At 41.1% G+C, this 15135-nt stretch overlaps 1 protein-coding gene across 1 annotated transcript in view; it reads left to right on the top strand.

Annotated features, from left to right (window-relative positions):
• The window catches only part of RTF1 (RTF1 homolog, Paf1/RNA polymerase II complex component), a 50926-nt gene that overhangs the window by 31218 nt on the left and 4573 nt on the right, over window positions 1-15135 (top strand). Inside the window, exons 5-14 of the mRNA XM_019442502.2 lie at window positions 2093-2207; window positions 2897-3008; window positions 9950-10085; window positions 10574-10751; window positions 11710-11792; window positions 13122-13209; window positions 13303-13410; window positions 13993-14070; window positions 14761-14882; window positions 15077-15134. Coding sequence (XP_019298047.1) covers window positions 2093-2207; window positions 2897-3008; window positions 9950-10085; window positions 10574-10751; window positions 11710-11792; window positions 13122-13209; window positions 13303-13410; window positions 13993-14070; window positions 14761-14882; window positions 15077-15134 — 1078 coding nt within the window. The remainder of the gene's footprint in view (window positions 1-2092; window positions 2208-2896; window positions 3009-9949; window positions 10086-10573; window positions 10752-11709; window positions 11793-13121; window positions 13210-13302; window positions 13411-13992; window positions 14071-14760; window positions 14883-15076; window position 15135) is intronic.

Raw genomic sequence — 15135 nt, 5'->3', positions numbered from 1 at the left:
AGATATTAAGCTATACTTTTCTTTTAATGTCATTGTCTCATTTTGGTGTCAGGGTAATACCGGCCTCACAGAATGATTTGAGAAGTGTTTCCTCTTCTTTTTTTTTTGAAAGAGTTTGTGAAGAATTGGTGTTAATTCTTTTTTTAAATGTTTAGGAGGATTCTTCAGGGACACCATGTGGGCATAAGCTTTTCTTTGTGGGAAGTTTTAAAATTACTATTTCAGTCTCTTATTACAGATTAGTCTAGATTTTTCTGTTTTTTTCTTGAATCGGTTTTGATGGTTTTTGGCTTTCTAGAGATTTTTCCCATTCCATCCAAATTACCTACTGTTGCCATACAGTTGTGCATAGTGTTCCCTTATGGTATCTTTTTTATTTCTGTATGGTTGATGGTGTTGTCTCTTGTTTCATACCTGATTTTAGTAATTTGAATCTTCTGTCGTTTTATCTGTGCCAATTTAGATAAAGGTTTATCAGTTTTGTTGATCTTTTCAAATAGTCAACTTCTGGTTTCATTGATTATCTCTATTGTACTCCAATTCCATGTTTCATTAATTCCTGCCATAATCTTTATTAATTCTTTTTTTCTGCCTGGTTTACATTTAGTTTGCTCTTCTTTTTCCACTCTGTTAAGGTACAGGTTAAGTTACTGATTTGAAATCTTTCTCCTCCTTCTCCTCCTCCTCCTCCTCCTCCTCCTCCTCCTCCTCCTCCTCCTCTTCCTCTTCCTCATTCTCATCCTCTTTCTCCTCCTCTTCCTCCTCCTCTTCTTCCTCCTCTTCCTCCTCCTCTTCTTCCTCTTCAAGTAAGCTCTATACCCAACATGGGGCTTGACCTCACAACCCTGAGATAGGAGTCACGTGCTCTACCAATTGAGCCAGCCGGCCACCATCTTCTTTTTTTTTTTTTAATTTTTTTTATTTATTTTTTTGAGAGAGAGCATGTGTACACACACCTCAGAGTGTATGAGTGGAGGAGGGGCAGAGGAAGAGAGAAAGAGAATCTTAAGCAGTAAATTCATTAACAGTTCTCTTTTATATTCCCTTATAAAAGTACATTAACAGCCTTAATTATGAATGAAAAGGACATAACAAAAGAAATTTGTGTACTGTGTTAAAAATTAAGTTAAAAAATTGACGGGGTTATTTTAAAGGGTTATGGAAAGAGTTTAGTGTTTTTTATATTCCTTTATTCCTTCCATAATGTTCCTTACATTTACGTACAAAAAAATAGTTTTGTTTTATAAAAGCCTGATTTTTGTTATAGGAAAGGAGCCTAGATTACCATTTGTTAAAGACAACAGGATGCTTATTCATTATGTTTGCTGGTATGGAGGTGGCGTTGTGGCATTTTTCCTAATGAAAGATGGAAAGTGGTGGGGTTTTTTTGCGCCCCCCTTTTTTAAGGTTTATTTATTTTTGAGAGAGAGAGACAGACAATCCCAAGCAGCGTTCTGCACTGTCAGCACAGAACGCAATGTGGGGCCTCGAACTCACAAACTGTGACAACCAGACCTGAGCCAAAATAAAGGGGCGGACACTCAACCAAATGAGCCACCAAAGCACCCCTTGCTTTTGTTTTTGTTTAAAGATTTTGTTTTTAAGTAATCTTCATACTCAACATAGGGCTTGAACTTACAACCCGGAGATCAAGAGTCTCACGCTCTACTGACTAGGCCAGCCAGGCATCCCAAGAATGGTGTTTTTAAGATACAGCCTTTTCCTGAACACCTTTAAAATTTGACAGTGGCTCTCTGTGGTTTCATTCTGTTTCCAATAGGACATCATTACACTTATCCAGAAATCAACTGTTATGTGAAGGTTGAAGAAGAGCTATGTGTTACCAACAGGATACAACAGTATCCTAAATATTTTCTCTGATTTTAAGTCTATTCCAACTTAATGCTTTGAACTATGTTTGGTGTACTTAGGTTCAATATTTTTAATGTACTTATGAGGAACATTGGAGTTTTCTTGGAGGAAACCGAAAGTTTAACTCCTTCCCCCTTAGTAGTTCCTTTCTCGTATCTAATAGAAATCAGTTTTTGTAAATATTTCATTGCCATCTAAAAACCAAATACCTTTTAACCAGATTTGAAATCAGGAAAAAACTAAAAACAGCCAAAAAGAAAGAAAAGAAAGAAAAAAAGAAAAAACAAGAAGAGGAGCAGGAAAAGAAAAAGCTGACACAGATTCAAGAATCTCAGGTAGGAAATTCAGTGGTTCTTGCTTACCCAAAAAATAAACCTCTGCTTTGAGTGTGTGTGTATGTAAAAGATGGTTTTATTTTTTTTAATGGTTTTATATAAATCAGCCTAGTTCAATTAGTGCAAGACTTGTCTTCATCTTATAGGTTCATTAATCTCTGGACATACCATTTCACCATTAGCTATGCTGTTCAATTCCTCAGGAATTGTTTACTCAAGTCTGCGTTTAAAAAAGGAACTCACTGCTGGGTGGGCATCCCTTAAGGGAAAGTTGATAAATGTCCTGTCCCAGGTAGCCAGATTGGTTATGATGTTCACTCAGGTGTATGTCATCCTGGACTTGGTAATAAATGTAGCTGTGAAAATTAGTCGTCTCTACATTCATCACAAAAAGCTTTGTTGACAGTGTAAAAAAAAAATATTAGCTGTGATCTAGAGCGTCCTTCCAGAAAGTGTTTATTTCTATAATTCTTAGGTTTTCTGATTGTCGGGCAGGTAAGACGGGGGCTGATTTTACTGCTCTATTCTCTTTTTCCACTAGGGGATGCTCTCTCCCCTTAAACAAGCTTCAGTTTCTAGAGCCAGTATAGATTCACATTGGAAAACGGAATGATTAATCGTTAGGTATAGAGAATGTTGTCATTAGCTATTAATAAAAAGAGCCATCCTACATATTTTTCCCTTCCCAGGTAACATCCCACAACAAGGAACGGCGTTCCAAACGGGATGAGAAACTAGATAAGAAATCTCAAGCCATGGAAGAGCTAAAAGCAGAGCGAGAAAAACGAAAGAACAGAACAGGTCAGTGGGGAAAATGTTGTAATGGCTACTTTGTGTCTCTCATTGTATGATTTGACTTTTTGGTGCCCATTTTTATGTCTCCCCCTTTTAGGACACCCCCCCTTTTTAGCTTTTTTTTTTTTTTTTAATTTGAGAGAGAGAAAGAAAGAGAGAACCGGGGGGGAGGGATAGAGAGAGGAAGACAGAAGATCCCAAGCAGAATCCCACTGACAACAGAGAGCTCAATGCTGGGCTCGAATTCACAAACCATGAGGTCAGGACCTGAGCAGGTGTTGGACACTTAACCGACTGAGCCACCCAGGCGCCCCCTGTTTTAGCTTTTTATTATGGAAAATGCTGAACACATACAGAGAATAGTATAATGAACCTCCATGAACCCATCATCCAGCTTCAACAATCAACTCATCACCAATCTTGTTAAATCTATACTCCCCTCTTTTATTGGGTTATTTTGAAGTAAATCACAGCATCATTGTATTTCACCCATAAATATTTCCATATGTGGCTTTAAAAGATAAAGACTCTTGTTTTAAGCATACTACAATATCCTTATCACATGTAAAAAATAGTAACAGTGACTCTCAGTATTCTCAATTATCTAGTCAGTGTTCAAATTTCTCAGTTGTTATATCATTAATACGAATTTGGTTGTTTGAATCAGGATCTTAAACAAAATCCACACATTGTGATTTGTGAATATGTCCCTGAAGTCACTTAATCTGTATAGATATTCCTATACATCTCTTTTTTTTCCCCCTTGCAGCCTATTTTGAAGAAACTAGGTCATTTGTTCTATAGTTTCTCAGATGTTGGGTACATCCCATCGGTGGTATTAAATGCATTGCTCTAATCTCTTGAATTTCCTGTAATTTCTAGTTAGAAAACTGGACAAATTCAGACTTGCTCTGTGTCTGTTTTTGTTTTTTGGGGGAAGGCTAAGTTTTAGGTGGTGCTACATTCTTCCATCAGGAGACACATAATATCTGATTGTGTCTCATTTTATGATATTACCAGCTCTATCACTTAGCTTTTACCACAATAATGTGAAATGAAAGACTATTCCAAACTCGTAAGTACTCATTTGCTCCTGCTCATGCATCTGCAGTTCAGGAGAGGGTTGCCTGATGTACAAGTTAGCCTGGATTGTCTCCAGGCTGCAGGTTGGGACCAGGTCTGTTATACCTATCTGTTTTTCCTCTGACCTCGGGCACATTTTTCTCATGATGATGATACCTAGGGCACATTCTTCTTATGGTGATGGCAGAAGTGTAATAGGGGCAGGCAGAAACATGAGATGCTTCTTAAGACCTTAGACTTGGAATTGGCAGACACAGTGTCAGGTGTGTGCATGTTTTATTGGCCAAAGCATGTCACATGACCAGGCCCATCATTAATGGCTGGGAGGACTATCAAGACATATGGCAAAGGGCATGGGTACAGAGAAGGGTGAAGAATTGGAAATAGTCGTACATTCTTTCCCCACAGCCACTGATAATCATTACCTAGATGTTTTAATTCATTATGAGTTACAAAATAATGATATTCTAATCTGTTATTCTTTCTTCATTTATTGTCTTCTTTCTTCACTTACCTCTGTAAACTTCTCATCAGCTCTTTAGTTATCATCAGGTACATTTTGTATAGGAAAGGCAGAATAAATGGTTGATTTTTCTCCCCCTTTATTTACTAGTTTTCAACAGATTGAGATAGTACCTCAGCAACTTCCAGAGGTGACCAACGAGGTTTGTTTGCTTATTTTGAATATCCTTGTGAACTAATGGATTTAAACATACTTTTGTGTATTTTAATCCATTGCAATTATGTATTCTCAAATTGTCCCATCTTAGGGTCACCTGGGTGGCTCAGTAGGCTGAGCATCCGACTCTTGATTTCAGCTAAGATCATGATCCCAAGGTTGTAGAATCAAGCCCCACGTCGGGCTCCATGCTCAGCATAAGATTCTCTCTCTCTCTCTCTCTCCCTCCCTCTCCCTCCTCCTCCTCCTCTCCCTCCTCTCCCCCCTCTCCCCCACTTATGCTCCTCATGAGTGCTCATGCTACTGGGTTGGTGGTGATTTCTAAGCCTTTTCAGTACACAGAGGTTGGATCTTTTTTAAAAGATAAATTTTATCCTTGTGAGCTTCATACTGATAAGTCCATTTCAGAATCAGAAAGCAGAAGTTTGTTTTGTTTTGTTTTGTTTATAACTGTGTTATTGAGATATAACAAAGGTGGTATACTGTTTACTCATTTAAAGTGTACCAGGCAGTGGCTTTTAGTATATTCACAGAGCTGTGCTATAAAACTCCATAAACTTTACAATGTTTCATTACCCCAAAAAGAGACCTCGTATCATTTAGCCATCACCACCCCCAGACCTATCACTCCCCAGTCTTAGTCAACCTGTAATTGGCTTTCAGTCTCTGTAGAGTTGCCTATTCTGGACATTTCATATAATTAGAATCCTATGACATACAGTCTTTTGTGTCTGGCTTTTTTCACTTGGCATAATTTTTTCCAGATTTATTCATGTTGTAATATACATTGATTCATTAATGAATATATGCATTTTGTTTATCCATTCACCTGTTGATGAACATTTGGGTTCTTTCCACTTTTTGACTATTAAGAATAATGCTTCTGTAAGCACTTGAGTATAAGTCATTGGGTAAACATATGTTTTCATTTCTCTTGGGTATTTACTTACGAGTAGAATTGTTGAAGCATATGGTAGCTCTATGTTTGAGAAGCTGCCAGACTCTTTTCCAAAGAGGCTTCACCATTTTGCATTCCCACCAGCAATGTATAAAGGTTCTACTTTTTCCACATCTTTACCAGGACTTGATTGTCTTTCTGAATATAGCCATCTTAGTGGGTATAAAGTGGTATTTCAGGGGCACCTGGGTGGCTCAGTCAGCTAAGCGTCTGATTTCAGCTCAGCTAATGTCGATGTTTGTGAGTTTGAGCCTCACGTCAGGCTCTGTGCTGACAGCTCATAGCCTGGAGCCTGCTTTGAATTCTGTGTCTCCCTCTCTCACTGCCCTTCCCCAGCTCGCGCTCTCTCTCTTCCTCTCAAAAATCAATAAACATTAAAAAAATTTCTTGGGGGTGCCTGTGTGGCTCGGTTGAGCATCCGACTTTGTCTCAGGTCATGATCTCACAGCTTGTGAGTTCAAGCCCTGTGTCGGGCGTGGAGCCTGCTTCGGATTCTGTGTCTCCCTCTCTCTTTCTCTGCCCCTTCCCCACTCGCATTCAGTCTCTCTGTCTCTCAAAAATAAATAAAACAAAAAAAATTTTTTTTAATTTTTTTAATAAAAATAAAAAATGTGTGTTTCATTGTGGTTTTGATTTGCATTTTCGTAATGATTAGTGCTGTTGAGCATCTTTTCATGCACTTATTGACCATTAGGGTATCTTTTTTTGATAAAGTGTCTGTTCAAGTCCTTCATCCATTTTTTGTTTCATTTTGTTTAGAGCATGGGCATGGGGGAGAGGCAAAGAGAATCCCAAGCAGGGTCCATGCCCAGGGCTCCATCTCACAACCTGTGAGATCATGAACTGAGCCAAAAACAAGAGTTAGATGCTTAACCCACTGAGCCACCTAGGCACCCTTTTTGCCCATTTTTTAATCAGGTTCTTAGTTTTTTGTTGTAAGTTTTTCAAATGTTTTGAATATTAATCCCTTATCAGATGTATGATTTGCAAATATTTTCTTCCATTCTTTAGGTTTCTTTTCACTCTTTTTTTTTAAAAATTTTTTTTAATGTTTATTTATTTTTGAGACAGAGAGAGACAGAGCATGAATGGGGGAGGGGCAGAGAGAGAGGGAGACACAGAATCCGAAGCAGGCTCCAGGCTCTGAGCCGTCAGCACAGAGCCCGACACGGGGCTCGAACTCAAGGACCTTGAGATCATGACCTGAGCCGAAGTCGGACACTTAACCGACTGAGCCACCCAGGCTCCCCGGTTTCTTTTTATTCTTGATGGTATCCTTAAGTGGATACAGTTTTTAATTTTGATGAAGTATAATTTATCTTAAATTTTTTTCTTTTGTTGCTTGTGTTTTTGGTGTCATATCTAAGAAATCATTGCCAAATCCAAGGTCATGAAGCTTTCCCCTATGCTTTCTTCTAAATTTTATAGTTTTAGTTCTTACATTTACCTTTGATTCACATATGGTGTAAAGTAAGGATCTAACTTCATTTTCTTTTCTTTCTGTTTTGTTTTTTTGTTTTGTTTTTTTGGTTTTTTGGGTTTTTTGCACATGGTATATCCAATTTTCCCAGCACCACTTTTCAAAAAGTATCAACCCCATTCAGTGGTTTTGACACCCTTGTCGTAAATCACTTGACCATATATGCAAGGTTTTCTTTCTGGGCTATTTCATTGATCTATATGTCTGTCTTTTGAATTCATTTTAAAGTTACCTGTTACATGGGGCGCCTGGGTGGCTCAGTCGGTTAAGCGTCCGACTTCAGCTCAGGTCACGATCTCATGGTCCGTGAGTTCGAGCCCCACGTCGGGCTCTGGGCTGATGGCTCAGAGCCTGGAGCCTGCTTCCGATTCTGTGTCTCCCTCTCTCTCTGCCCCTCCCCCGTTCATGCTCTGTCTCTCTCTGTCTCAAAAATAAATAAACGTTAAAAAAAAAAATTAAAAAGAAAAAATTTTAAAAAAATAAAAATAAAAAAAAATAAAGTTACCTGTTACAGTTCCTATTTGTGTGATTGTGCTATCAGTTGAATACTGTATTTCATTTTGCTCGTGATACATAGAGGTAACTTTTTATTATTATTTTGTTCCATGATTACATGAAATACAAGGTTCTAGGGGCACCTATCTGGCTCAGTCAGTAGAGCATGGCTCTTGATCTCAGGGTTGTGAGTTCCTGCTCCACGTTGGGTGTAGAGCTTACTTTAAAAAAAAAAAAAAAAAAGTGGGAGGTGCCTGGGTGGCTCAGTTGGTTGAGCGTCCTACTCTTGATTTCTCCTCAGGTCATGATCCCAGGGTCATGGGATTGAGTCCCACTTCGGACTCCACACTAAGTATGGAGCCTGCTTAAGATTCTCTCTCTCTCCCTCTGTCCCACTTCCCACTCACGTGCATGCTATCTCTCTAAAAAAAATTTGAAAGAAGGAAAGAAATACAAGGTTCCAAATCAAGGCGTCAAAGCTACTAAACAAGGTATATTCAAAGAAGTTTAACATCTATACCTTTCTGTTTCACCCTTGGCCTCCCTTCTGTAACAGGCAACCACTTAAAAAATTTTTTTTACATTCTTCCTTTTTTTTTTTTTTTTTTTTAATTTTTTTTTTTCAACGTTTTTTATTTATTTTTGGGACAGAGAGAGACAGAGCATGAACGGGGGAGGGGCAGAGAGAGAGGGAGACACAGAATCGGAAACAGGCTCCAGGCTCCGAGCCATCAGCCCAGAGCCTGACGCGGGGCTCGAACTCACGGACCGCGAGATCGTGACCTGGCTGAAGTCGGACGCTTAACCGACTGCGCCACCCAGGCGCCCCACTTCCTTTTTTTTTTTTAAATAAAAGAACACAGATTCACCTTCCATCTTAAGTTAATGGTAGCTCACCATACATACTTTCCTCTACCTTGCTCTTTTCACTTAACTATAGATCTTAGAGGTTATTCCTTAGTTTTTATGTCACATGGTGTTTGGTAGACTACCTGTTTTGTTTTGTTTTGTTTTGTTTTGTTTTGTTTTGTTTTTGAAAGTTCTTTTCCTTCTGTTTCAGGTCACTTTTCTTTTTTTCATGTTTTATTGATTTTTTGAGAGAGTGAGTACAAGCGGGGGAGGGGCAGAGAGAGGGAGAGAGAGGAGGACAGAGCATCCTCAGCAGGCCCAGAGCCCAACTTGGGGCTCGAACTCACAAAATGTGAGATCGTGACCTGAACTGAAGTCAGATACTCAACCGACTGAGCCACCCAGGTGCCCTGTTTTGCTTTTTTCAAGTTTTATTTCAGTAATCTCTGCACCCAACATGGGGCTCAAACTAATGACCCTGAGAACAAGAGTCTCATGCTCCTCTGACTGAGCCCGCCAGGCACCCCTAGACTACCTATTTTTATAAATAGAATTTTATTGGAAAGCAGCAGTGCCCATTTGTTTCATAATTGTTTGTAGCTGCTTTTTTTTTTTTTTTTTTTTTTAATGTTCGTTTATTTTTGAGAGAGAGCGTGCAAACGAGGGAGGGGCAGAGAGAGAAGGAGATAGAAAGAAGACTTGAAGCAGGCTCTGGGCTGACAACAGTGAGCCCAGTGCAGGGCTGTAACTCAAACCATGAAATCACGACCTGAGCTGAAGTTGGCGCTCAACTGACTGAACCACCCAGGCACTCCATCTATAGCTGGTTTTTATCTACAGCTGCAAAGTTGAGTAGTTGAAATAGTGACCCCATGAAGCACAAACCTAAAGTATCTGCTGTCTGCCCCTCCAAAAAATATTTTCTGACTCAGGATTTAGTGTGATGGCTTGTTCCTTTTTTATAGCTGCATAGTGGTCCATTTGGGTGGCTGTACTAGAGGTGATTCAGCCATTCCCCTGTGCAGACATTTGGGTTGTTACAAAAGACCACTTTAAATTGAAAGTAAAGTTTTTCTCCAAGACCCTCTAAAGACATCATAAAATTTTTCCCCATCTTTCTTGCCCGTCTTCAGGTGTCTTGAGTGTAATAACAGACACCTGTGCATAGAGTTGGTGACGCTTTCTGGCCACTTAGCAACAAGCATCCAGCCCCTTTTTTTGTCTGTTGAGGCTTGTGCCTGAATGATTTAACTCTAGTTTAACTCGCCTCTGTATATAACCCAAGTAATCACAGTGCAATCCACAGAGGACAGGGCTCCATGTCCCAGTTCTTTTTCAGGGATGAAAGATGTTTCAGTTTCTTATTGAGAGAACATGGGTAAACATTTCCCCTTTGATTTTAGCCGAGCTCCTCGCTAAAAAACAGCCATTAAAAACCAGTGAGGTGTACTCTGATGATGAGGAAGAGGAAGAGGATGACAAGTCCAGTGAAAAGTCAGACCGCTCATCCAGAACATCGTCATCTGATGAAGAAGAGGAGTAAGCTGTGTATATTTTGGTCTAGTAGTCAGGATTAGGTGGGTTCTTTGGGAAGAAGCTTAGTGTAGTTTCCAAAATCGTCTTGTTTGGATGGTGAACTTTGATTTGGTTTAGCACCTTCAATTGCAGAGCTGAGTTCCCCAAAAAATATGCTCCTGCCTTTGGCTCTTAGCTAACTGCACCCCTGGACATTTTGTCTGGGCCTGGCAGGTAGGAACTGACTTCATGTCATCCTCAGACCGTCTTGGAGCTTCCATTTGTTTTCTTACTCTGATAGGTTATCTGGGATGACCACGTCATTGAAGACAGTTCACAGTACCATTAGGAACAGGATTCTATTACCACTCTTTCCTGTTGCTTCATTTATTTCTTCGGTGGTTAATCACATGTACTTTGGTCAAGTCAAGTCTTAAGAAACTGGTAGTATTTATGTATCTTGATCTGTTTTTATGAGGAACACTTTTCTCAGTGTCCTTTATTCCTCACAGGAAAGAAGAGATCCCTCCCAAATCACAACCCGTCTCCTTACCCGAGGAATTGAATCGGGTTCGATTATCACGGCATAAGCTGGAACGTTGGTGTCACATGCCCTTCTTTGCTAAAACTGTCACAGGATGTTTTGTACGGATCGGCATTGGAAACCACAACAGCAAACCAGTTTACCGGGTTGGTGTTTCTTTCCTGGACAATTGTCCGTGTTTTAAATATAATGATTCTCAACTGGAATAAGAGCTGCTGAATGACACAGATCTGTCACTTTTATGCCACCATTTGATGGGAAAATAGACTCTAATTGAGACGCCCATAGAATAATGACAGTCTGAGGTGACCAGAGATCCTTCATGAACTATTGACGGTCTTTGGAGCCCAAGGGTGGGGGGGGGTTTGGATTTAGAATAATTTTCTTTCCCTTCCATATAAAAGCAAGAAGGGAAACAGCAAGAAGGGAGTATTCATTGGTTGTTACATAATCTGGAAGCTTTGTTCATTTGAAAAATAAATAAATGAAAAATTTCCATGTTACATACCAAGAGACTTCTGAAACAGAATTATATTGAGGTTTAAAAACAAAAACACAAAAAACCACCCTCTGACCTAATAGAGGTGGTTTTGTGAGTTCTGGCACTGCTTCTGTGATCTGGATGGCTGGAACATAGCTGTTTGATGTTTTTTCTTTTTGTTTTTGTTTGTTTTATCCTGGGTTGTATGGTTTTAATATGTGTTTACCTCCTTCTGTGAGGACCAGCAGCCATGCCACATCCCGGAAAGCTTGACAAACAGAAACTGACCTCCATGGTCTTCATGTTTGATTGATAACACTGACCTCTGAAATCCCAAGTGTATCCCCTTAGTAAGGGAGGACTGGGTCAGAGGGGAAGCTCCTAATGGGCCCTGCCAGGCTAACCACCTCCTCTCCTGGCGCTCACTCACTCTGTGCGTGGGGCGCCTGGTGCTTGGCCATCTGGGTTGTAAACCTGAGGAAGGTGCCCAGAACGTCTGGCAGCTGTGGGCTCCTCTTAGTGCAGGGTCACTCTTTGTAGTTAGGTCAGGAGAGCCAGAGAGAGTGGTGTGGAGAGCTCTGAAAGAGTCTGTTTTTAACTGGTGTCTCTGTCCTTTCACTTAGGTGGCTGAGATCACGGGTGTTGTGGAAACCGCCAAGGTCTACCAGCTTGGTGGCACCAGAACAAACAAAGGGCTACAGCTACGGTAGGGGAGGTGCGGCGGTGGCAGCCTCTGCACAGGCACTGCCTGTTGGAGCTGTTGTTCTCTCCCAGTGTGACGTTTCTTGTTACAGTAAATTTGTGTTGTGCCCAGTGGGGACTTAGAGGGGAAACTTATATTCTGCCTTTGCCCGTAAGGAAAGGTAGGGTGTCTCCCTCTCACAGGGGAGATCCAGGACAAGACGTGATGGGACGTAGAGAAGGAAAATGTCAAGCTCCCCTCATCCCAGAGCCCTGCAGGCATTTCCTTGGTGACCGTGGTCAGGAGGCTTGCTTCTATTTCTGGCTGTCACTAACCTCATCTTCTGACAAGTCAAGCCACCTTTCAGGACTTCGTTTCTCTTCAGTAACATATTTGCTGAGTGCTTGCTATCCGCCACTGTTCTGGGCATCAGGATAGAGGCAGAAACAAAGTAAAAACATGAAAATCCCTGCCCTCTTAGAGCCTGAAAATTCTAGAGACCCTATATGAAAAGGAATAGAAGTAGTTTGCCAGGATCACCGAAAATAACAGATAATAGACCCAGCTGTAGCCTGGCCTAATTTGGTCTCTGTGGTCTCCATTCTCTTCTCCTGGCACTGTCATCTTTCCTGGTCTTCTTGAAAAGGGCCAGTTGGGGGGCACCTGAGCAGCTCAGTCGGGTAAGTATCGGACTTCAGCTGAGGTCATGATCTTAGAATTTGTGAGTTCGAGCCCCGTGTTGGTCTCTGTGCTGACAGCTCAGAGCCTGGAGCCTGCTTCAGATTCTGTGTCTCCCTCTCTCTCTGCCTCTCCCCCACTCTCACTCTGTCTCTCTCTCTCTCTCTCTCAAAAAAAATAAATAAGTAAACATTAAAAAAAAAATTTTTTTTAAAGCAGTTTCTTTCTAAGGAATGGAATTTCCTTGTCATTCAAATATCTACATAGTATTTCATATTCTCACTGCCAGTTGATTGTAACATTTTATTATAAATGGACTTTTGAAGCACTAGCCAAGTCGTTTTGTTGTTGTTTTTTTTTCCAGTGGTAGCTGTGATTCTTTATCCTGGCTGCCCATTAAACAGCCTGGGAGGTATTGTTTGTTTAATTTCATTGCCTGGTTCCTACTCCCAGAGATTCTGTTTCAGTTGAGCTAGAGTGATGCTTTGGCATTAGAGTTTTTAGATCTTCCTAGATGATTAGATGATTGGAATTTCTAGATCTTCCTAGATGATTCTAAGGGGCAGATAGGATTAAGAACCACAGAGATAGGTGGTTCACAGTCTGGTAGGGTTGTTTTGCTGGTACTGCAGTTAACATACCCATTCTTGGAGATGCTTTCTCTTTTTTATGTAGGCATGGCAATGACCAACGAGTGTTCCGCCTAGAGTTTGTCTCAAACCAGGAATTCACTGAAAGTGAATTCATGAAGTGGAAAGAGGCGGTAAGTGGATAGATAGCACCTACCAATTGTTCATGAAGACCCTGAGAAAGTCTCTAAAATCCCTTAATAAGCTTTTATCATGTTTTGGTCTAGATGTTCTCTGCTGGCATGCAGTTGCCTACTCTAGATGAAATCAATAAGAAGGAATTGTCTATTAAAGAAGCTCTTAATTATAAATTCAATGATCAGGACATTGAAGAGGTAAGAAACCTGGTACCCCAGAGATTGGAGGTTCAGTAAGAACCAGTGTTAGAGAAGATCATGACTTTCTTTTCTTTCCCTATATCTTGATATGTTTAACTCTGCGTAAGGATTGAATAAGGATGAGAGAATATTGATATTACTACTTTATTTATAATTCATTAAGATTTTCTCTATACGCTCTCATTTGAAATCCTAGAGTAAAGACGTGTATTTAGAGTTCAAGGATCTGTTTTCTGCTAGGCTTGGTCCTTCATGAGTTTCCTTTCTCCAAAACATTTTGGTAAAATTCTTTGATCTCTGTTCTCTTGGACAGTGGCTAGCCTTACAGTACCAGGTCCCTGGGCTGCTGCTGTTTATTGGTGCATGTTCCTTCAGACTGTCCCAGAAGAATCTCCGTGACCCTGGAAGCAGCATAGTATCCCTTGGAATGAACTCGCTTTCTCTCTCTGGGGCATGACACTGCTGTAGGAAGAGCAGCCCCCTCTTAACTAGCTGCTTGCCTCCAAAATGGGCTCATTTAGCCTGTCTACAAAACTAGTTTAGGAATACCTCACTGCTGGTATCTCCTCTCTGGTACAGATTGTAAAAGAGAAAGAAAGGTTCAGGAAAGCTCCACCCAACTATGCTATGAAGAAGACTCAGCTGCTAAAGGAAAAGGTGAGGACTTGCATTTGAACCTCTTTCCTCATCCTGAAAGGTGTAGAAATCAGACTTGTGTGTCCTCTGCTAAGTTAGTGGTGGCAAGATGGGAGGGAAATGCTGGGCTCCAGCATAAGCAACACAGGGCTTTCCAAGCAGTGAGGCAGCATCCCTTGGCCATTTCCTTTCTATAAATTGAAATTGATTGTGTCTGTTCTGTTCCCCTTACTTTCTAGAAAGTCCCTTTAGTTTCGTGTGTAATAAGACAGAACCCAGGGTAATATGAGCACTGGGTCTGAACAAATGATACTGCCAAACCCAGCTGAGGTGGGTGGCTTTCCATTCTTCACATCACGATGGGGTGAGCCTTGTTAGGGTGAGTCAGCCCCATGGGGCCTGGGTTCCAAGGTTAATGTTAGATATCGCTGCAACCGGGGGCCCAGAGCCAGATAGCTATATGACAAGGTGTTACTGTAATAAGAATTATACCTTGCATTTGTAAAGTTTGTTTTCAGCGTTCTTTCATATCTCCTGTCATTTGTTCACTGAGTGAACAAATGTCTTGCCTGTGCTGAAAGTAAGGGGATACTTGTTACAGAGCCAGTCATAGCCAAAAACTCTTGGCTATGTCTTGCCTGTGCTGAAAGTAAGGGGATACTTGTTACAGAGCCAGTCATAGCCAAAAACTCACACTTCTCTCTTGTGCAGGCCATGGCTGAGGACCTGGGGGATCAGGACAAGGCCAAACAAATCCAAGACCAGCTGAATGAGCTAGAGGAACGGGCAGAGGCCCTGGACCGCCAGCGGACCAAGAACATATCTGCCATCAGGTGTGTTACTGATCTGTTTTGGTTGGGCTCCTATCCTGGACCCACAGACCTTGCCACAGTTATCAGGTGAGCCCGTGGCCTTGCACATGCTGTGCTTGCACTGGCTGCATGAGGCTCCGGGGTCAGGGGTCAGGGGTCAGTGGTTCCCTCCCTCCTTCCCCAACTGACTGACTCACCCTTTTACTCACCCACAGTTACATCAACCAGCGGAACCGGGAGTGGAACATCGTAGAGTCTGAGAAGGCCCTTGTGG

Source organism: Panthera pardus, unplaced genomic scaffold (assembly GCF_024362965.1).
Source record: "Panthera pardus isolate Hobbes unplaced genomic scaffold, ASM2436296v1 HiC_scaffold_24, whole genome shotgun sequence".
Taxonomy (NCBI): Eukaryota; Metazoa; Chordata; class Mammalia; order Carnivora; family Felidae; genus Panthera; species Panthera pardus.
This window is presented reverse-complemented; position numbering and strand designations above follow the sequence as displayed.